At 37.2% G+C, this 24,122-nt stretch overlaps 1 protein-coding gene across 1 annotated transcript in view; it reads right to left on the bottom strand.

Annotated features, from left to right (window-relative positions):
• Positions 1–8,010: 8,010 nt before the first annotated feature.
• The window catches only part of FAM174A (family with sequence similarity 174 member A), a 46,128-nt gene continuing 30,016 nt past the window's right edge, over positions 8,011–24,122 (bottom strand). The window contains exon 3 of the mRNA XM_008261970.5: positions 8,011–8,550. Within this exon, the coding sequence (XP_008260192.3) occupies positions 8,547–8,550 (4 nt within the window). The 3' untranslated portion in view covers positions 8,011–8,546. The remainder of the gene's footprint in view (positions 8,551–24,122) is intronic.

The raw sequence follows: 24,122 nt of genomic DNA, 5'->3' as shown, positions 1-24,122 counted from the left end.
TTTTCTAACTGTGTAAAGAATGCCATTGGTATTTTGATAAAGATTGCACTGAATCTGTAGATTGCTTTAAATGGTATAAACATTTCAATTCTGTTAATTCTTCCAATCCAGGAACAAGAAATATCCTTCCATTTTTTTTGTGTGTCCTTGATGATTTCTTGGATAAATTACTGAATAAATATTACTAATCATGATTGCATCAAGATGATATAGAAAATCTAAACAGATCCATAATAAGCAACAAGATTAAATGAGTGTTAAAAAGTCTCTAATCAAAGAAAAATTGAGATCATGATGGCTTTAGTACTGAATTTTACAAAATATTTAAGGAGGAACAAACTCCAATACTTTCAAACTATTTCAAATACTGGACAGGATGAAACTCCACCAAACTGCTTGTAGGAGGCCAGAATCACTCTGATTACCACAACTAAACAAAAACATAACATGAATACTATAGACCTATATTTTTGTTGATCATAGATGTAAAATTTCTCAACAAAATACTAGCAAATTAAATCCAATATCACATCCGAAAATCATACATCATGGTCAAGTGGGATTTATCTCAGAGATACAAGGGTGGTTCAGTATTCATAAATCAATAAATATCATAAATCATGTGAACAAAATGAAGAACAAAAACCATATGGTGAACTCAGTAGTTGCATACAAAGCATTTGGTAAGATTCAACACTTATCTCATGATAAAAGCCCTCCACACATTAGGTATAGAAGGAACATATTTCAATATCATAAAGGCTATATCAAAAGTCAATATCATACTGAATGGAGAAAAGCTGAAAGCAGTTCCACTCAGATCTGGAACAAGACAAGGATGTTCACTTTCACTATTCTTATTCAATATAGTATCAGAAATATTAGCAAGAGGAATTAGGGAGGAGAAAGAAATAATGGGCATCGAGACTGGATAAAGAAACTATGGGATATGTACTCTATGGAACACTATACAGCAGTAAAAAACAATGAAATCCGGGCATTTACAACAAAATGGAGGAAGCTGGAAAACATCATGCTGAGTGAAATAACCCAGTCCAAAAGGGACAAATATCACATGTTCTCCCTGATCGATGGCAACTAAATGAGCACCTAAAATGATACCCATTGAAGTGAAATGGACACTATGAGAGACAATGACATGAGCAGCCCTTGTCTAGACTGTTGAGGAACAACTTACTATTTTGTTCCTTTAGTATTTTTGTTGTTGTTGTTGTTGTTGCTCGGTTTGCTCTACACAAGACCACTGGTTGAACTTTGCAATCAATGCACAACCATTCTTAAGCGTTTAAAAATTAGAAAATTGATCTCTGTGAAACATAGGAGTGGGAATAAGAGTGGGAGGAGATATATAGGATGGCACATACTCACTCAGACCTACCTCCAATAGTGGAACTAGAAATGTGTCAGGGAATTTCAACTCAACCTTACCAAGGAGGCAGGTACCAATGCCAGCACACTTGGTAAAGTGATAAGTATAAATACACAACTGATCAAAAAGATAGGGTAAGTGTCGAAGAGATTACACAAATAAGACCAGTGTAAGCAAATAATGAAAGATAGAATCAAAAGGGAGAGAATGATCCTGCGGGGGAAGCAGAACACACAGCAGACTCATAGAATGGCAAATGCCCAAAACAGCACTCCTGCCTCAGAATCAACCCTTGGGACAGTCGGATCTGACTAAAAGGTCCATGAGAGTCTCGCAGGCATGGAAAGCCATGACATGGTGGCAAAAAACAATCTAAATGAAGGATCCTGGTGAACAACACCCCAGCAGAAGGATCAGGCCATCAAGGAGAGAGGCGCTTTTCTCTGAAGGGAGGAAGGAACCTCCACTGTGATACGGCCTTGACTAAACAAATTCAGAGTTGGTGAACTCAAGGGGCTTCCATAGCCTAGACAGCTCATAGCAAGAGTCTTGGGTGATTGCTGACGTCATAAATAAGAGTGCCACTTGTTAAATCAACAACGGGAGTCACTGGGTACATGCTCCCCACGTAGGATCTCTGTCCTTAATGTGTTCTACTATGAAACTCAAAAACAACACTACTAGTCGAACAATACCCTATACCTGGTTCAGTTGTGTGAGTGCAGCCTGTTGAAATCCCTGCTTAGTATACTAAGTTGATCTTCATTATATGAAGGTAATTGAAAATGAAACGTGATGAAGGCGGGATGGGAGAGGGAGTGGGAGAGGGGAAGAGCCACGGGAGGGAGGGAGGTTGGGGGGGAAGCCACAACAATACCAAAGTTGCATTTTATATTCTACTTAAAACTATTGGTTGAACTCTGTAATTAATACACAATTACTCTTAGGTGTTTAATTAATGCTATAACTAGTACTCAAATAGTATTTTACACTTTGTGTTTCTGTGTGGGAGCAAAATGTGGAAATCTTTACTTAATATATGCTAAATTGATCTTCTGTATATAAAGATAATTGAAAATTAATCTTGATGTGAAGGGAAGGGGAGAGGGAGTGGGAGAGGGGAGCGTTGTGAGTGGGAGGGAAGTTACGGGGGGAGGAAGCTATTGTAATCCATAAGCTGTACTTTGGAAATTTATGCTCATTAAATAAAAAAAAAAGAAATAATGGGCATCGAAATTGGAAATGAGGAAGTCAAAGAATACATGTTTATAAATGACATGATGCTGTACATAAACACTCCAGCAAAAAGTTGTTTGAACTAATAAACCAATTCAGTAAGATGCATATTACAAAATAAACATACAAAAATGCAGCAAACATTTTATACATCAATAATGAATTCACTGAAACAGAAATTAATAAAGAAATCCCATTTATAATAGCAAGAAAAAAATCAAATATTTAGCAATAAATTTAATCAAAGAAGTGAAATATCTCTGCAATGAAAATTATAAAACCTTGATGAAAACTACTTGATGGTCTAGCCCAACATAGTGGTTGGTCATCAGTTTTCAGTTCAACTATAAAACGTATAAATTACTCTCATACCGATCCTTTTTCTCCATTTATTCTCCTTGCGATTTTGGGTTCAAATATACTAGCTTCATTGATTTCCAATTCCTAGATTAGGCTTTCACCAATAAAACAAGAAATGAGAGTTACAAAAATGTAAAATGATAATAGTAATGTATTTTTATATCACCTAAGATATTGTCAGTTATTTTAAAATGTACATACAGCTTTTTATGTGAAAATCCTTATCCTTTAATCAGATTGCTTGTTACATATCTAATGAAACTCCAATTCAACAAATCAAGCTTGTAGGAGATAGGTGTAATACTTGACACTTTAATCGAAGTGTGACTTATGATGATTGTAACTGTAGATTTGTAGTTCAGGTATATTTATTTAAAAATAACGAAATAAAGGCATTTTTAAAAAAATATGCCAGAATTTTCATATCCCATTGAAAGCTAGCCTTTTCTGAGTAGTTAATGTTAAAAAATAAAAGCATTTTAGGGGCTGTTGCTGTGGCGCAGTGGGTTAATGCCCTGGCCTGAAGCGCCTGCATCCCATATGTGCGCCGGTTCTAGTCCCAGCTGCTCCACTTCTGATCAAGCTCTCTACTATGGCCTGGGATAGCAGTAGAAGATAGCCCAAGTCCTTGGGCCCCTGCACCCCTGTGGGAGACCCGGAGGAAGCTCCTGGCTCCTGGCTTCAGATTGGCGCAGTTCCAGCTGTTGCAGCCAACTGGGGAGTGAACCATCGGATGGAAGATCTTTCTCTCTTTCTCTCTCTCTCTGCCTCTCCTTTCTATGTGTAACTGTGATTCTCAAGTAAAAAATAAATAAATTTAAAAAAATAAAAAATAAAAACATTTTATATAAGAAATCTGGACTCTTGATTTCTCTTGAAAATAAAAGCTAAGAGTTAACATCTCTGGGAAAGTATGTCCTCAAAGTAACTATTACTAGGAGCTAAGGAGAGGCTTATCCTTTTAAAAGAAGAAATGTTCTCTAATTTAGTCTGTGATTACATATTTTGCATATATGTACTATCAGCAGGGTGATTTGATTCACTCTGGAAAGCTAGTCATCACACACGAAAAACTAAGCTGGCATTTTGAACGGCCAAGTTACCTAATTTATTTCTGTGTTAGAGTATTATCTCATCTTATCTTGCTGAGACTTTAAGCTTTGTTTTGGCCAAAAAATATTCATGGAATTGAAACTTACACCTTGAGGCAGGAGCCTATGAGCAGCATGAAGTTCATTTTGTCTGGACACTTCATCAGGAGGCGACAGTGGAGGTAGAGGTTTCTCCAGCAGTTGTGGTAAAAAGGTAAAGAAGAATCACAGCCCACAGAGCACGTGCAGCAGGAGTGAGAACTAAGAAGCAAATCTTTATTTTAACCTCCATGATATGAGGGTGATATGTTAACTCTGTGTTATGGTTTACAATTGCCCATGTATCCAGGGCAGTGGGTTAATACCCTGGCCTGAAGCGCCGGCATCCCATATGGGCGCCGGTTCGAGACCCGGCTGCTCTACTTCTGATCCAGGCCTCTGCAATGGCCTGGGAAAGCAGTAGAAGATGGTCCAAGTCCTTGGGCCCCTGCACCCATGTGGGAGACCCAGAAGAAGCTCCTGACTCCTACCTTCGTATCAGCGCAGCTCCGGCCATTGCGGCCAATTGGGGAGTGAACCATTGGATGGAAGGCCTCTCTCTCTCTCTCTCTCTTTCTCTCTCTCTGCCTCTCCTCTCTTTTGAGTAAATAAATAAATCTTTAAAAAAATAAACAAATGCCCATGTATCCCAAAATGCTTATGTTAATGGTGGATAGATTGCTAATAGAGTAGAGGTGAATACTTGATCTAATTATGGCATCTAGGAGGTAGTCATTGGGGTATGCCCTAGGAGGCAGGTTTCATAGGACGGTTGGCTGTAAAATCTGAGTTGGACCTGGTTGCTCTTTTCTTGATTTCTCATTTGCCATGTGATCATCTCTCCATTATCCTCTGGCCCTGTGTAATATTTAACCAGTGGAGCTGATTGATCTTGCAATATGAACCTCCAAACTTCAAGCCAAAATATACCGTTTCCTTCCTAAGTATCTCCTCTCAGGCATGTTAGTTAAAGTGTTGAAAATCTGACTTATAGGGGCTGGTGCCATGGCACAGTAGGTTAATCCTCCACCTGCAGCATCGGCATCCCATATGGGCACTAGTTTTACTCCTGGCTATTCCTCTTCCAATCCAGCTCTCTGCTGTGGCCTGGAAAGCAGTAGAAGATGGCCCAAGTCTTTGGGCCCCTGCACCCACGTGGGAGACCGGGAGGATGCACCCGGCTTCTGGCTTCGGGTTGGCGCATCTTCAGCCGTTGTGGCCATTTGGGGAGTGAACCAATAGACGGAAAACCATTCTCTGTCTCTCCCTCTCACTGTCTGTAACTCTACCTCTCAAATAAATTAAATCAAGAAGAAAGAAGAAGAAAGAAGAAGAAGGAGGAGGAGGAGGAGGAGGAGGAGGAGGAGGGAAGAAGGAAGAAGGAAGAAGGAAGAAGGAAGAAGGAAGAAGGAAGAAGGAAGAAGGAAGAAGGAAGAAGATCTGACTTACGCAGAAAATTGGTACCGAGAAGAAAGGGTCATTATTGCTAATTATACCTAAAGATGTGGTGGAACCTTTGGGAGTAGTTTCTCTGAAAAGGTTAGAAGACTTCGGAGGATCATGGTAGAGAAAGTTTAGAATGATGTTAAGCAATGAGTGTGGAACCATGGCAGAAAGAGTTGTACTGCAGCGGTGGAGCCCCTGATAGTGCAGTGCCTCCCGGAGCCTGGGAAGTGAAGCTGCACTAGATTTCCCTGAGGTAGGAGCAACATGAGACACCCACTGAGAAAACTGAAAGTAGTGTGTGACGGGAAAGTCTGGGACAGTCACCATCAACATGCAGCCTCAGAGAAGAGCCATACTGGCAGAGAATGAAGTAATTGTGAGGGTTGTGAGGAACAATAGAGACATGTCACAGGGGCAGAACCATCGACAAATGGCTGTAATAGTGCAGAGCCAAGCAGAAATGTGGGGTCAGAGTCCCCATGTGTGCCCAGGATGCTGAACATGGTACACTGAAATTAATGTTTGCCCTGATGATTCATCATCTCATTTTGGTCTTCTTAATTCTCTTTTGCAGTCTTCCACTTTTGGAATGGATATACACATCCTCTGTGCTTGTCTCACCATTGTAGCTTAGTAGGACATAACTTGCTTTTGATTGTATAGAGGCTCACATTGAAGGGAGGTTGTCCTGAGTCTCAGATTAGGCTTAGGCTTTTGAAAAATGCTGGAATTAAGACTGGAACTTATTGGGGCCGGCGCCATAGCTCACTTGGTTAATCCTCCTGCAGCACCAGCATCCCATATGGGCAATGGGTTCTAGTCCTGGTTGCTCCTTTTCCAGTCCAGCTCTCTGCTGTGGCCCAGGAAGGCAGTGGAGGATGGCCCAAGTGCTTGGGCCCTGCACCTGCATGGGAGACCAGGAGGAAGCACCTGGCTCCTGGCTTCGGATCGGTGCATCTCCGGCCATAGTGGCCATTTAGGGGTGAACCAACGGAAGGAAGACCTTTCTCTCTGTATCTCTTCCTGTCTAACTCTGTCAAATAAATAAATAAAAATTAAAAAAAAATGCTAGAGGAATCAGCCCATACAAGACCTTTCAATTCAAAGCCACCTGAAAATCTTTCTTAAAAAAAAAAAAAAAAGATTGGAACTATGAGGATTGACTGAATGCATTTTTGCATTGTGGGCTGGGTGTGTACTTTTGGAGGCCCATCTTTGGGATGGAATGGTATGGTCTTGATAATAGTTTGGGTATCCCTCAAAGATCCATATATTAGGGGATTTGTCCCCAAAGTCTTACATTAATGGTTTTTTTCAATCTTTATTTTTTGACAGGAAGAGTGGACAGTGAGAGAGAGAGAGAGAGAGAGAGAGAGAAAGGTCTTCCTTTTCTGTTGGTTCACCCCCAATGACTGCTGCGGCTGGTGCGCTGTGGCTGGCACACTGCGCTGATCCAAAGCCAGGAGCCAGGTGCTTCTCCTGGTCTCCCATGCGGGTGCAGGGCCCAAGCACTTGGGCCATCCTCCACTGCACTCCCGGGCCACAGCAGAGAGCTGGACTGGAAGAGGAACAACCGGGACAGAATCTGGCACCCTGACCAGGACTAGAACCCAGTGTGCCGGCGCCACAGATGGAGGATCAGCCTATTGAGCCGCGGCGCTGGCACATTAATGGCTTTTAGATTAATGCTGGACTTGGTCTAATTACAATGTCTGGCAGGTGGGCCCAGTGGGAGGTCTTTAGGTCATGAGGGCATGCCCTTGGAAAGAGTTATAAAAGTTGAGTTGGGTCTATTCGCTCCCTCTCTCTCCTTCTTGGCTTGCTATATGATCATCCCTCCAGCTTCCTCTCGCTTCATCAGATTCCCAACCTTGGACCATGCACCTCCAACTGTAAGCTGAAATAAACCATAGTCCCAGGTAGCTTCTCTCAGGTATTTTAAAGTAATAGAAAGCTGATGACTGTACTATGTATGCTAACCTACCCTGACTGACACACATGTTAAAACTATCTCCCTGGTGGTGTAAGCAACTGAGTTTGTGATCCATACTTTTCCAGTAAATTTTCTTCTAACTTTCATTTTGTGAAAATTTGAAGCTCAATGAGGTTAAATCATTTGTTCAGAAATAATGTTAGTTTTTACATACTGATCTGACTCTGAACATGATGCACTTACTTTGACCCTCACTCTTATTTCCTAACATTATTGAAACTCTGAACCTTACTACTTTGGCCGTAAATTCTGTGTTCACCTATACTATAAACAAATAAAATGATTGTGAAAGTCAAAGATTTTGGAAGTATCTAATCAAAGCAGATATCTCACTTTTAAACGGAAATTGTTAAATGTAATAGTATTGCCAGATTTTTCTAGAAGTCATGTAAAATTTGTATTTTAATGTATAATGCTATTATGTTTAGATTTGTTTTGTAAACCCATGGGACCAGTTTAACAGAATTTTAAATTATATTTATTGTTTTGCACACAATAACATTTATTAATATTTTAAAAAACCCAAACAAAATAATACATTTGGCTTTCTCCCCTCAAAATGGGAAATATATCTCAGCAAAGGAAAATTTAATTATTTTTACATACCAGATGGTTCTCGGATTTTATAGTTCTTTAAAATACATCAGCAAAAATAATTAGCATTAAGTGATTAGTACACAGAACAGTTTATAATATGGTAAGCAAGAAACAAAAACTGATCAGTAAATACTCCATGTAAAAGTAATTTTCAAAAAGATAAACTATTATAGTACAGTTTATCTCCAACAACTCTGAACCAATTAATACAGCACTTCTATACAAAGATATAACAAAATGATTCAATAGTCACTGAACAAAAAATTAAAAATTTTCATAATGTGTATAACTTAAATACCCCCCCCAATGATTAAAGTGGCTTCTTATTCCTTAAACGTAGAAACTCTGCTCTTCACTGTATAAAGATGAAGTTGTTTCAACCAAAGGCACATTCTTATCTGTAAGAGAAAAAACAATATTATAAATACTCCATGGGAGCACATTTAAGTACATTTTAACCTAGAAAGGCTTGGAAGATAAAGAAGAATATAATTAAAGTACTTAATCTAAAAGAATTGGAACCAGTAAAATACATGATTATTTTGTCTGCACTAATTATTTCAGATACTATTCAGATACTACAATCTCTTGAATTGTAACTCAAACTTTTTGAAGAATACTTACATATATCTATAATGGGTAATTAACAATTATGTCACATTCATAATGAAGTTATACCCTCACACAATATTTCTAAATTACTTTAATTGACCTAAGAATAGAATGTATAGTTATTTCTACAATTTTCATAAATGCAACTCTTTAACTGATCCTGCTTCTAACCTGTAGCTACCAGGATTAATTAAATTGCAGGCCTGAAAGTATATTCTATGAATCAGAAAGAGTTTGTATATTTATAATATGATAAAAAATAATTATTTATGCAAAAGACAAACCTCTCAATAAACACATGTCATACAGCAAATTTGGGGGCTGGCACTGTGGCACAGCGGGTAACGCCCTGGCCTAAAGTGTCAGCATCCCATGTGGGCACTGGTTCTAGTCCCAGCTGCTGCACTTCCCATCTAACTCTCTGCTATGGCCTGGGAAGGCAGTGGAGGATGGCCCAGAAGAAGCTCCTGGCTCCTGGCTTCAGGTCAGCACAGCTCCGGCCGTTGAGGCCAGCTGGGGAGTGAACCATCGGATGGAAGACCTCTCTCTACTTCTCCTCTCTCTGTGTAACTCTTTCAAATAAATAAATAAAAATTAAAAAAAATAAAGCAAATTTGTCCCCTTTTTCCTCTTCTTGATAGTTTATGAAAATATGAAGCTGTATTTTCATGATGCACGTTGTTATCAAACTTAAATCTAATTATACAAATTTTTTTACTGTTATTTAACCTAAGTCTAGGCTTCCAATAAACTTCTGCTACTAAGAACTATGACAATCAAAATCATTTAGTCAAACTAAAAGGATAGCCAAAGGTGTGCAGATTTTTCTAATTTGATAAATCTTACTTTATAATTATCAATAAACATTTAGAACTTCATTGGAGATATCTGAAAATCAGTAATGTTCTTTTATATCTTTTACATCTTCTATTATTAACTGAATTTTTCATAAAGACTTATTTATATAAAGTTACAGAGAGGGAGACAGACACAGAGAAGGTGGGGGAGAGAGACAGAGAGAGTGCATTTTCATCCAATGATTCACTCTGCAAATGACTACAATGGCTAGGGTTGGGCCACATTGAAGCCAGAAGCCAGGAATTCCATCCTGGTCTCCTACATGGGTGTCAGGGGCCCAAGTGTTTGGGCCTTCTTCCAGGATTAGCAGGGAGCTGGATTAGAGGTAGAGCAGCCAGGACAAGAAATGGCACCCAAATAGGATGCTGGCATTGCAGCTGGTAGCTTTACCTGCTATGCCACAAATCTGACCCCCCTATACCTATATATTTTTCTAAATACTTGCAAATCAAATAAAACTTCCTCAGTGAAATCACCTGTGTTGCTCTCCCTAACTCAGTTGTTCCTTCTTAGGAATCCCACATCAGTTTGAAAAAATGTCGAGCATTAATGTGGGAAAAGCCAAAAGTTCCTACTACTTCAAAAGGTGATATAGAAGTTCAGAAGGTAGACTGGTAGATGCAAAGTCTTGGAGACAGAAGCAGGGGTACGACAGGAGGCACTTTGGTAAAAATAGCAAGGACAAAGGTAGAGGCCCCCAATCCAAACAGGATAAGCTCTATATTTGCTATGTCCAGCAAAGATGGAGTACTGCAAATATATTCTGTCTGAAGAGCACTGCATTTTAAATTTTATAAGACACACATATTTCATATTTTAACTTCTCTGAACGTGAGATGGATGGTATCTTACCATTTCTATCAGACAGGTGATTTGTTCTAGCATAGTTGCCATCACCTGTATGAGCATATAGTTGATAAAAGCTCTTTGTTACCTGTATTACCATCACTTCAAACGAATCATGAATTGTGGTAGGCATTAAAAGGAACAAGTTTAATTGTGTTTATAACTTCAAAATGACTACACTAATAACCATCACCTCGCCAAAGTTACTGTATATAAAGAAGGATATGAAAGACAATTGTGGGGCCAGTGCTGTGACGTAGAGGGTAAAGCCACCAACTGCAGTGCCGGCATCCCATATAGGCACTGGTTCATGTCCTGGCTGCTCTTCTTCCGATCCAGCTCCCTGCTATGACCTGGGAAGGCAGTAGAAGATGGCTAAAGCCCTTGGGCCCTTGCACCCGTGTGGGAAACTCAGAAGAAGCTCCTGGCTCCTGCCTTCAGATCAGCACAGCTCCGGCCATTGCGGCCAATTGGGGAGTGAACCATTGGATGGAAGGCCTCTCTCTCTCTGCCTCTCCTTCTCTGTGTGTAAGTCTGACTTTCAAAGTAAATAAATTTTTTTAAAAAAGAAAGAGAATCATAAACTATAATTTGATTATCAGTGAAGCAAATGGGTATCATGGAACAATAGCATCAATATCACATATTCTTGCCAGGAAAAAAAAAAGTCCCTAATGATAAGAAAATACCCCTAAAATTAAAAATATTAATAAATGCTGGTGAAGATGTGGGGGGAAAGTACCAAATACACTGTAGGAGATGGAATGTAAACTAATAAAACCATTGTGGATTACAGTATGGGGATTCCTCAGAAATTTGAAAATAGATCTATATGACCCAGCCATCCCACTCCTGGGAATTTACCCAAACAAAATAAAATCAGCATATGAAAGAGTTGTTTGTACCCCCACGTTTACTGCAGCTTAATTCACAATAGCTGTCATACAGAAACAACCCAGATGTCTATCAGCTGATGACTGGATAAGGAAAATGTGGTATCTACTTCAAATACACAGTCTTATGTGAAAGTAAGCATGAATAGCCACAAAATTTAATGCCTCAACTGCTTCCAAAGTATTTAAAATAGGTAAGCATATAGAGGGCCCAGACCATGTAGCAATACGTTAAGCCACTGCCTACACCCTTGGCATTCCATATGAGCATCTTTGAGGAGTCCTGACTACTCCACTGCTGATCCAGCTCCCTACTCATGTGCCTGAGAGGCAGCAGAAGATGGCCCAAGTGTTTGGGCTCCTGCACCCACATGGGAGATCCAGATGGAGTTCCAGGCTCTGGGCTTCAGCCAGACCCAGCTCAGGCTATTGTGAGTATTTGATGAATGATTTTCTCTCTCTCCCTCTCCCTGCCTCTCTGTAACTCTGTTTTTTCAAGTAAATAAATAAATCTTTAAAAATAAATAAATAAATAGTATGCATGTTGGGCTATGTGTTCTACCTAAATAGTTTAAAACATTAAAAAAAAAACCCACTCATTCACTTAATCACCAAATATATATTCAGCTTTTATCAACTGTTAGCAATGTTGCTTGGTTCTGGGGAGGATGGTGGTGACCAAAAGTAAGTAAATAAACAGAAAAATAAAAATATAATCCCTTGATGCCCTATAGGATAACTGCGATTAAAGCTTGAAAATTACTCAGAGCACAAAATGTCTTGTCTCGAAGGGAAGCCTGAATTCCAGCAGCATGTTGGTCAGTTATTCTCTGGATGTTCTAAAGTCTTTTGTTTTATAAAAGGGGAGGGGAACAAATAGTTTCCAGAAGAAGACTGAGGGTTGTCTTTTTATGGTAGTTATTAACATCTTCCATTTCTCACAATTAATGAAGCACATTTAGCTTTTTCTATTTCTTTTTATCCAAACTGTCTCTATTCCTCTTACTCATCTCAGCTTCTAGTAATCACCAGTCTGTACTGATGCAGTTTTTTGGTGTTTTTTTCTTCATATGAGGGAGACCATGTGCTATTTGTCTTTCTGTGACCATCTTATTTCAGTTAAGATGATGAACTTCAGTTCATCTATTTTGCTGCAAATGACAGTATTCATTTTCTATTAATAATATTCCACTTTGACCTAATCAAAGATGTCAATAGTGGAAGAAGCTGGGTTGGGTGTATATGAGAACTTTCTGTACTACTTTACAAGTTTTGTTTTGTAAATTTAAAACTATTCTGAAAGAAAAGGCTTATTACAAATAAAATGAAACAAATGAAAATAGGCTATGCTTACAGAGCACAAAAGCCAGGAAACAGCTTGCTGTCCAAATATACCACTAAGATGATTTGGTAAGGATAAGAATCAGATTCAGGAACCTCTTCTAAGATCATTCAGTCCATCAGTGACAGAAGCTCGAGCAATACCTGAGTCTATGGTCTTATTGAAGTACTTGTTATTTTACTGATGTATTTCTCAGTCAGGGAGTGTTTAACAATTAAAATTTAAAAATCAAACCAGAGGTTAGATGCTCAGTTTTCCATCATTTCTCAGAATTCTGACAGTACAAAAATAACTATTCTGGTAATGTCAATGGATTCCAATTCCTAATTTTTCCAAAAACAAACAAACAAATAAATATATAAGATATACTATGGGTATGCTCTATGCTGTATCTTCTAGTGCTGTTGTCTTGGATACTTTCCAGTTCTCTGAAAAACTGATCCTTAGGAAAAATAATCTCTGAGAATCCACACCTTCATTCAGGGAACCCCAATCCCAGATATTTCTCTCTCATCCATTGACAAATTTAACCTTCAAAAATATTTTGAATAAATAGTGACATACTAAAATCAATATACTATACACTATATATTCATTCTCTTTTTCCTGTTTGCTAAGAAAAATAACTTTTTTGTTTTTTTTGGTAAGGGAAGCATAATTCTCTTTGGAGGGGACAGTTCTGAGAAAGTTTGATACTGTGATAAAAGGGCAGATGTGATGTGGTTTCTTGCCTCTTACACTCTTGTTGCCTAAAAGAAAATGTGATAGCTGACATTATAGCAGCCATGTAACCAGATTAAGACAAATGTAAGGTAAATTCTGCAAAAATTACATAGATGTGGACTCTGTCATCAAAAGGCACTGAGTTACTATTTGGAGCCAACCACTACAGACATCTCATGATGTGAGAGAACCCCTTGATCCTGAGTAATGCTGGGTTTACTACTACTTACTGTAAAAGACTTCACCCACCCTGCACTTGTCTCAAATCATTTTTTTCTTTGAGACAAAGGAATATATAAGGGAATATATATATATATATCACATATATACACGAGAAGTATATAAAGGGAGGCATATATATTTATATATGTATACATGTATTCATAAATTCCATGGAAACTTTGCTTTCATGCTTCAATAATAACTCTCTTTACACATAATAAAATGATACATTTAAAAAGAATGCATTATTTTAAGGATAGCTTAGAAGCTAATTCAGAAAGATAAAATATCAAAATGGGTATAGAGTTATGTACCTCATGCCTATATTTTGGGCATAACAGACTGCATAAACAAGTAAGAGTCTATGGTTAGTGATGTCGTAGCAATCTTGGTTTGTGTGAGTGTACTCTAGGTTGTTCTCACAATCATGAAGCTGCCTAAAAATGTTCTTCTCAGACTGTTTCTCCATTGTTAAGCAGTGCATGACTGTATATGCAACTTAAGTTTGAATGGAAAAAACATTTGTGGGCAATGAATTGTTATTATTTTTTCATTTAATATAAATGTGCAATTTGTTCATTTAAATAAATATGCAAATATTATACTCTTTTGTTTCCCAGGTCCTTTTAAATATGTAAGATACACTGTCTTTCAATTTTAGATAAAAAACCACCACTATCTGGGCATGTGGAAAAGGTTAATGCCCTAATAATTGTGTTTAGGACGTTTCCTATTTTTACATTTGAGGTCCTGGCTCCAGTGTCGTCCTGTAAGCTAACCATGTAGGCAATTATATGGCTGGTTATGACCCACTTTCCTCAACCATTCATATCACTACAATCTGCAATCAAACAATCAGAGTGCAATATAAATCCTGAACCAGTTTATAGCCATTTAATTAGATGGGTCAACTAGTATATGAACAGAAACTTGCAATTCTATCTCTATAATAGTTTTCAGATGACAGTATTACTTTAAACCAGGTCAATAAAAACATTTTTGTTCTAAATCTGTGCTGATCACCACAATTGGCACTGGCTACCTTTGACAAGTTAAATTAAAATTTCAATTAGTTAAAATTAAAGAAAAACTAAACATTCAGATATACAGTCATACCAGCCACATTTCAAATGCTTGAGAGCCATGAATGCTTAGCAGCTATCAGATTAACACATTGTGATGTTGATATATTCATCGAACCAGGAAAACTTTCTTTCAAGGCTCTACATCCACAGAAAAGTAAAACATTAAAAAAAAAAAAAGAAAGAAAAAGCCTGTGTGAACATTTTTGTGTTATCTGTTTTTTTTTTAACTTCTATTTAATAAATATAAATTTCCAAAGCATTACTTTTGAATTATAGCGGCTTTGCCCCCATAACCTTCCTCCCACCCGCAACCATCCCATCTCCGACTCCCTCTCCCATCCCATTCACATAGATTCATTTTCAATTATCTTTATATACAGAAGATTAACTTAGTATATACTAAGTAAAGATTTCAACAGGCTGCACCCACACAGACACACATAGTAGAGAGTACTGTTTGCGTAGTAGTTTTACCGTTAATTCGTATAGTGCAACACATTAAGGACAGAGATCCTACATGGGGAGTAAGTGCACAGTGACTCCCGTTGTTGATTTAACAATTTACACTCTTATTTATGAAGTCAGTAATCACCCGAGGCTCTTGTCATGAGCTGCCAAGGCTATGGAAGCCTCTTGAGTTCACCAACTCCAATCTTATTTAGGCAAAGCCAAAGTTAAAGTGGAAGTTCTCTCCTCCCTTCAGAGAAAGGTACCTCCTTCTTTGATGGGCTGTTTTATCTACTGGGATCTCACTCACAGAGATCTTTCATTTAGGTCATTTTTTTTTCCACAGTGTGTCTTGGCTTTCCATCCCTGAGAAACTCTCAAGGGCTTTTAAGCTGGATCTGAATGCCTTAAGGGCTGATTCTGAGGCCAGAGTGCTGTTTAGGGCATCTGCCATTCTATGAGTCTGTGTGTATCCTGCTTCCTATGTTAAATCATTCTCTCCTTTTTAATTCTATCAGTTATTATTTGCTCTAGTTTTGTTTATGTGATCCCTTTGACATTTAATCCTATCATTATGATCAATCATCAGTTACATGTTTAAATAATGAAAAATGCAACAAAGTTTCTTTTAAGAGGATAAATAAAGTAGAAACTATACTCCTAGTAACACAACACTGGAATCCTAAGATATTACAAATTTCTTTCCAAATCAGGAGTTATCATGTTAACACATTCCTGTATTCTATCTACTTTGAATAACCTTCGTGTTTATTCTAATAATATGTTACAGCCACCAGTTAACACAGTATTTTAGAAATTATAACTGCTTTAAATAGGTAACTATTTGAATACAATCTTGTTAGGGCTTCTGGTTAAACACTTATATCAGATTTGCTTTCTGATTCTGATATGCTCATGATGTTAATGACCAGAAAATACTTTATGGCCAAGTAACACGGAGCACAAAATGCAATGAACACATTTAATGCAATATTAAATTTAACAAAGCAGAATAGAAGAGTCTGAAAAGCATATTTAGGGTTCCTTACATACTTGATAGAAATTGCTAGAGCAGTCTTGAAGTGACAGAAGTACCAGCTTTTAGAAGTTTTTACCAAGGTATTTAAAATGTCCTCTAGTATATATCATTATAAAATAATAATTTTACTGTTCAGTAGAAATAACATAATGGAAAAAGGTGTTGTTTCCACTGTTCTTTTATGTTATAAAGATCAGTTTTAAACTTGTGCTTTTGAGGTTGGTCACATTTGTCTCCAACATTTCACTTAGAGAAAAGTGAAGGTAATTTTTGGTCAGCCATGTGCTATATCTGATTCCTAATCAATTTTTCTGTCCAAGGCAACTGAAAATTCCATAACAGTAAAGAAGTAGAGATTTGTTTTCAGTTTTATAATTCTTTGGAGTAAAACGTTTTGGTAACCGTACATACAAACTGCCTTTAATATACAATACTAGGATGGTAATATCACATTCAAGAGAAATTACACATTAAGTGGCTCAAGATTTTTTCTACATACCTTCAAATTTTTCCCATTTGACTGTACTGACATCAAGGCTAAACACACTAGCTATTGGGGTAATGGAGGATAACCTGTCTATATCCATTTTGTCTCAAATAATAATTCTGAACTAATCATGATATGTCTATTTTCTATTCCAGCTTTCACTTTACAGGAGATCCCAAGAGCTAATCCTGGCCAATGACATTTAAAAAATAAACATACAAAATTTGAGGGCTTCTGGGGAAAGTTTACTTATTCTTAAGAAAGATATGCAGGAGAGCAAATCTGACTCTCTTAACTTCCACTGAAAGCAAACACCTGACTGTAATACAGCATAAGAATGAACAAACCTAGGATGACGGGCCGAATGAAGAGAGCCACATAAGAGAGGATCCTGAACCATGAGGTATTAATGTGGTGTTGGCCCTATTCAATACATCCTTCTATAGGAAATAACAAATTTTCTTTAAGAAATTTAGGTTAAACCAGTTTCATATGGTTCAATCTTATACAAAGAAATAGCAAAAAAAAAAATCATCACATATCCTCATGACTAAGAATAACTGCTAATATTCTAATGTAGCTAAGGACACATTAAAAATACTAGTCAGAAACAGGCGACTACCCAAAACTAGTTTTATGAAATTGAAAGCAAGGAAATTCATTTGCCTCTTTGGAAATGACTTTGCTTCCTGTAATTTTATAGATAGAATTTAGAAAATGAAGAGGAACTATTTTTGGAAACATTTAAACAATGAAGACAGAACCAGTGTGAGATGATCAAAAAACATAATATTTATCTTGGAGACTAATAAGATTCTGTACTAAGATTGGAATGGAAGAAAAATCTTATTACTTATATTCTCCATTTTGGGGATCTGCATCTGAAAACTAGTAAGAGTAGAATAGCAAGTCAGGAATGTATGGAATTTAAATTCTTTTTTTTTCTTTACAAACATAAAGGAAATAAATGTTAAACAAATGCATTGAGAACATAGCAGGAGTGAAGCTACTTGAACTCTCTGAACCTTAGTGTTCCTATCTGCCAAATGAAAGCAGTAGAAGTACTTTGCAAGACTGTTTTGATGATTTCATAGTGCACAGAAATAAGTCAACAGTGTGCCCAATGCATGCTATATTAACGTAGGTATTTAACAAAGGACAGATATTACAATTTCTCCTACTGTATCCTTATAGTTCTGTCCTCATTCTACTCAGACCAGAAATTAACACTCCTAGGAAAATTTGCACCATTTATTGAGATAGTACTTTCTACCCTGCTTTTGAGTTATTGAAATATAATCTCATCTCATCTGCAGAATAGAGTCTTTGTTAACTTTTATACAACATGAGTCTAATTTGGGTGAAGAGTTATAACAGGAGAGAAGTAAATAGAATAAAAGTAAAGTGAAATTTAAAAAGTTAAGATAAGTGGGATATAGCTTAATTTCTTTCTTTCTTTTTTTTTTTTTTTTTTTTTTTGACAGGCAGAGTGGACAGTGAGAGAGAGAGAGAGAGAGAGAGAAAGGTCTTCCTTTTCCGTTGGTTCACCCCTCAATGGCTACTGCAGCCAGCACGCTGCGGCTGGTGCTGATCTGAAGCCAGGTGCTTTTCCTGGTCTCCCATCAGGTGCAGGGCCCAAGCACTTGGGCCATCCTCCACTGCACTCCCGGGCCACAGCAGATAGCTGGACTGGAAGAGGAGCAACTGAGACAGATTCTGGCACCCCGACCGGGACTAGAACCCGGTGTGCCAGCACCACAGGCGGAGGATTAACGTATTGAGCCACGGCACCGGCCAACTAATTTCAACATAAAATACTAACCTTAAGAGAAAAATGGTATCATGAGTTTAAAAGTAACATTTCATGCTTAGAGATCTGTGGAATGGCATATGTTTTCATCCTTCAGAATTCAGTTTAACAGTATACATACATATACACACATACTGGCATATCAAAAGTTTGTAGAAAATAGAACAAAAAGAAAAGTATATATCACTGTAAAATATTCTGAAATGCATGCATAGCTTTTGACAATATGAATTTTTCATAAAAGCTTGAAGTACCTTTGTGTATTGTATATATTTCATTAATCAAGGTTAATTATCAGTTTGTGGAGAGCTGTCTTAATCACGTATTTAGGAAATTTTCATAGAGTTGGGAAAAGTCACATTCCTTTAAGAAAAAGTACTTTAAATCATCTTCACTACAGTTATGATAGATTAGTATGTCTAACTTAACCAGGTACACTGTTAAAGCGGTTTATTTATTAAATCATTTTGGAGTTCGAGTGGGTTGACAATGTTTTAAAATACTTCCATAAAATTTATAATACTTCGCAGAAAAAAGCTAATCAGGAACATCAAAGCCAGGAAAAGACTCATCATTTAAGTTTATTTATAAGTTCCAAACTGCAACAGTTCTGTTTCCTGATATTTTCTGATGGCTGACTTTAACTTGCTTTGGTTGACAAAATATTTGGCTAATATAATCAGTACAGGAACATATAACATATGCAACTATAGTCACCAGGGGCTTTGCTGTAAAAACGATTGTAAAACCTCTTGCAACCCTTGCAGGATATTTGTAGCAATCTTGGACAAGGAAGGAAGAGTTATTTATAACAGAAGCAATAGCAAAGAAGAGGCCACATTTCTCAAACCTCCTACTACTTTGCTCTGTATCTTTCTAAAGATTAATGTAGCTATAAGAATGCTTGGTTTTAAGAGTCAACATAATCCAAAAAGGAGCAATAAGCAATAGTTGGAGAAATACTAAAACGGGAAAAAAGTTAGAGATAAAAAGAAAGAAATAAAATAAACAGCAACAGTAAATACTGCTTCTGAATACTTTAAATATGTCAGGCACAACTAACATTACAGCTTTTATTAATAAAAAGCATTTTGGCAACCCTAATATTTTTCAAGTATTTAACAAGTACATAACAAATATATTCATATATATGCACAAACATATACATACTTATATAGAGTTTTAAGTATGTAAGTACTTCATTTTATATATATATATATACACACATATATATATATATATATACACACATATATATATATATATATATATATATATATATTTAAATTATCTTGGGGCCAGCACTGTGGCATAGTGGGTAAAGCCACTAACTGCAGTGCTGGCATCCCATATGGGCACTAGTTCAAGTCTTGGCTGCTCCACTTCCAATCCAGCTCTCTGCTATGGCCTGGGAAAGTAGTAGCAGATGGCCCAAGTCCTCGGGCTCCTGCACGCACGTGGGAGACCAGTAAGAAGATCTTGTCATAGCAAGAAGAAGCTCCAGCCATAGCAACCATTTGGGGAGTGAACCAGACTGTACCTCTCACTTTCTCTCTTTGCCTCTGCCTCTCTGTAACTTTGCCTTTCAAATAAATAAATAAATCTTTTTTAAAATAAGAGAGCACACATCAATTTTTCAAATATTCAAGGAAAAAATAATACCAGTGTTATATACACATTTAAAAACATGTGCAAAGGGATCACTTCCCAAAACATTTAATCAAAATCAAAATGTGACAAAAACACTACAAATAAAATTTAGACAATTATCTATCAATTCATATATGTACAACTATAGATGAAAAAGACCTTAAGAAATCAAAAGTAAATTCAACTCAAAACTGTATACAAAGGATATCACAACAAACTATAATTTATCTCAAGAAAGTTACCTTGTTTTAACATTCAAGAATCAATCAATGACATTCACCATATTAACTGACAACCAGGGAAAAACAATCTTTTCAGTACATGCAAAAAAAGGAATTGACAAAATACAACAATATTCCTGACAAAAACTCAAATAGAAATAAGAGGGAAGTTGTGCTAACTAACCATGGGTACCTAAAATGAAACTGGCAGCTAAAACTATAATTAATATAGGGCCTAGCCCTATTGATATTAGGAATGAAAATAAACCTATTACAGCAATCAAAACAACTTGGGGATAAGTCTATATGTCTGTCTCTATCTTTCAAATAAATACATAAAAAAGTTAAAAAACCTTAAAAGTTGATTTGTATATAATCAGGATATTTTTAGGTTTTAAAATCAGCTGATTAGCAATCTTAATTCTACCTGCAATCTTAATTCCTCCTTTGTCATGCAGCTGAATGGATTTAGAGGTTCTAGGGATTAGACCATAGATATTTAGATATCTGTTCTGAGAAACCCTTGATCAAATTCTTCTTTCAGCACCTAAAAAGCTCCTATTATGCAACTTCTATGTAATTATAATTTTTATTCTATTTATTAATAGAAAAAAGTGACATTTGTTATAAAAGTGAGAAATGAGGGGCTGCCATTGTGGTAGAGATGGTTAAACAGCTGCCTGCCTCACCTGCATCCCATCTAGACATCTGTACAAGTCCTGGCTACTCAAATTCTACACCAACACCCTGCTAATGCTCCTGGGAAAGCAACAGAAGATAGCCCGAATACTTCGGACCCTGCACCTACATGAGAGACCAGGATGAAGCTCCTGCCTCCTGGCTTCAGCCTGACCCAGACCCGGCCATTGCAGCCATCTGAAGATGGAAGAGCTCTCTCTTTCTCTTTCTCTCTCGCTCTCTCTCTTCCCCAATCTGTGTCTTCTTCCCTTTCTGTAACTGCTTTCAAAAATATAAATAAAAGATTAAAAAGTAAATAACTAAATGAGAAATAAGTTCAAAATATCAAATACATTGTTCATATAATGCATTTTAATTTCTAACATCAGCATTAAAATATTAGTCTTGCCCTCTGAATCAGCTTCAAATGGAATAATGGTGTGATCACTGTAATAAAATAGTTTCCAAGCCAAAGGACAGAAATCAACACACCTACACCTACCCTCTTTGAAATTTCGTGCCAGTAGTAGAAAAGAAATGGGGCCACTTTCTCCAAAGTGAAAGACAAAAAATGGATCTATGTTTGCTTAGATTCTGCAAATAATCACAGCAGAGGATTAGAATCATTGGGAGTGTGATCTAAATGATTTTAATTACTTGTTTACAGAATAGAATGAAAGTGAAAAACTGTATAATGGGTCTTTGCTTCTTTGTGTGCTGAAATCTACATCTTTATTGATTATTTTAAAAGAGAAAAGTGTAACCTAGAGAAGAACATTACCCCTGATGTTGGTAAGGTTGAAAAACAAAGATGGTGATCCCCAACTCTATTGTCTCAGGGACAATAGTTGTGCTGCAAGAACCTATGGATATCTACCAGATTTTTAGCTAAATGAGGCTGGCATTTTGTCCATTCTTGTTCCCTGTATACCCAAAGATTAGCACATGGGACATATGGCAGATAGTTAATCATTGCTTTTAGTGAAAGAATGAACCCATTAACTTTTGCTTTATTCATAGGGATCTCTCAAACACCTTTAATTCCTCATGGTTAGAAACTTACTTCACACCATTTTAGTCCATAACACCACTCCTAAGAATATGCCCCCAAATACACTTCCAACTACACAGAAATACACAGCACGAGGTTATTCATTGTGATATTATTTATAATTGCAAAATAATTTAAAAATGTACCTTCATTAAACTATGGCACATATCAACCATGGAGTACTAGGCAATGGTTTAAATACATACATACATACATACATAAATACCAAAAAATAGCTGTATTAACATATATGGCTTGAATTAAAGGAGATATTAAGCACAAGAAAAGCATGTAAGAGCTCACATATATGCCATCTCTCATCAGAAATGAGAGAAACAAGAAATGCATTTTCTGTGAAACTTTCGCCACAATAACTACTGAAGGATAATCAAAAATGATGAAGTTAATTATCTGCAAAGAGTAAGATGGGGAGAATGGGGTAAAGGGGAAACAAGATACAGTGGTATTTTTCTGAATGAGTGAGAGAGAGAGAGATTAAGTTTTACATATGGTATAATTAACTTCTGAAAGACAGCATTTTTCATATTTTAAAAAAGATTAAAAATGAGGAGAAACCTAAAGCTGAAATGAATTAAACTATATAAAAAACTGTTATGAAAACTCTGAACGAGGAATAACTTAAACACAGAATCTGATTATATACCTTCATCTTAGATATGAGTTGTGAGAGAAAATTGCAAACTTTCACAAACTCTTTTTAGAAAGTTGATTAATCAAAGCAACCATTTAATAAGCAAGCAGTTCAAAAGCTATTTATTTCATTATTGCATTGAGCACATAAGTAAAAGTGCTAATGCTGTTGGAAGCCGGGGATCTCATGATATAGGGAGAATAAAGTATGCAAGGGAAAAGGCAGAAAAGAACCCAGTGGGTACAGACTGTAATGGGAAGTGTGAAATGATAATGAAATCTACACAAAAATGTGGCCCTTAAAGTTCCCCAGAAGTGCCATCTGGGGTGCCACATATGCTACCGGAATTTGGGGTGCCATACAATTTCACCATATGCTTATTAATAAGTCCCCAATATTAATAAGCCCAAGAGGGTTCTTGCCTAATATTTAGAGATGAATTCTAAATAGCAGTACAGATAAATGAGGCAGCATGGTATGTTTTAGGCTTTTATTTAGTGAGAAAGATACATAGGAGAATGAGAGCTTTATTTAAAAGAGAGAGAAATCTGGGTTCATACCAAGCACCAGGAACCAGCCACGTGGAGGAGCATCTAGGTTGGGAAGCCTAGGGTGGGTGGCCCAAAGGCCATGCGCCCTGGAGGTGCAGGGCTACAGCAAGCCCCCTCCTGGCAAGAGGCCAGGGAAGAAAAGAAGGGCCGGGACACACCATGTCCCAAGCTTTTAACTTACTTTCCAAGGTGAGTGGCTAATTAGCCTAATTGGCTGGTGGGCACCCAGGTGTGGCCAGGTAGGGACATGAGATCACACAGGGGCGTGGTGAAGGTGTGGTCTTCCAGCTCACAAACCTAATCAATTTTAACCTATATGCCTGCCTACTTCAATATCTGGAGTGTGTGTGCATATGCAAGCATATGGGTTGATGTAAGTAAATGAAAATAAACATTTCACAGACCAGTCTGGTAAACGGGTTCAGAAGCAAAGGCACACATTCTCAAAGAGCTTATCTAGCGCCCTCTCAAAGGAATCAGGGCTCTTTGGAGAAATGACTGATTTCATAGCCTGGCTACAAAATGAGCCTGGAATATGTTATTAGACTAGAAATTAGGGAAGTGTTTAAAAAAATGGGAGCAAGGCACAAAGGCCCACCTGGAAGAGGCTCCCTTACCCTCACCTGGGACCACTAGAATAAACAAGTACAGCATAAATTATAAACCTTGGAAAAGAGGAAAATCAGGGTGGGCACTGGGCACAGCAGTTAAACCACAGTCTTGGTTTTTTTGGCTCCACTTCTGAGTCTAACTCCTGGTTAATACACATCCTGGGGGTCAATATCTGATTTTCAAGTATTTGG

This window comes from Oryctolagus cuniculus, chromosome 14 (genome assembly GCF_051225735.1).
Source record: "Oryctolagus cuniculus isolate XC-2025 breed Fujian yellow rabbit chromosome 14, ASM5122573v1, whole genome shotgun sequence".
In the NCBI taxonomy this organism is placed as follows: Eukaryota; Metazoa; Chordata; class Mammalia; order Lagomorpha; family Leporidae; genus Oryctolagus; species Oryctolagus cuniculus.
The sequence above is the reverse complement of the archived record's forward strand: the minus strand, read 5'-3'. Positions and strand labels throughout refer to the sequence as shown.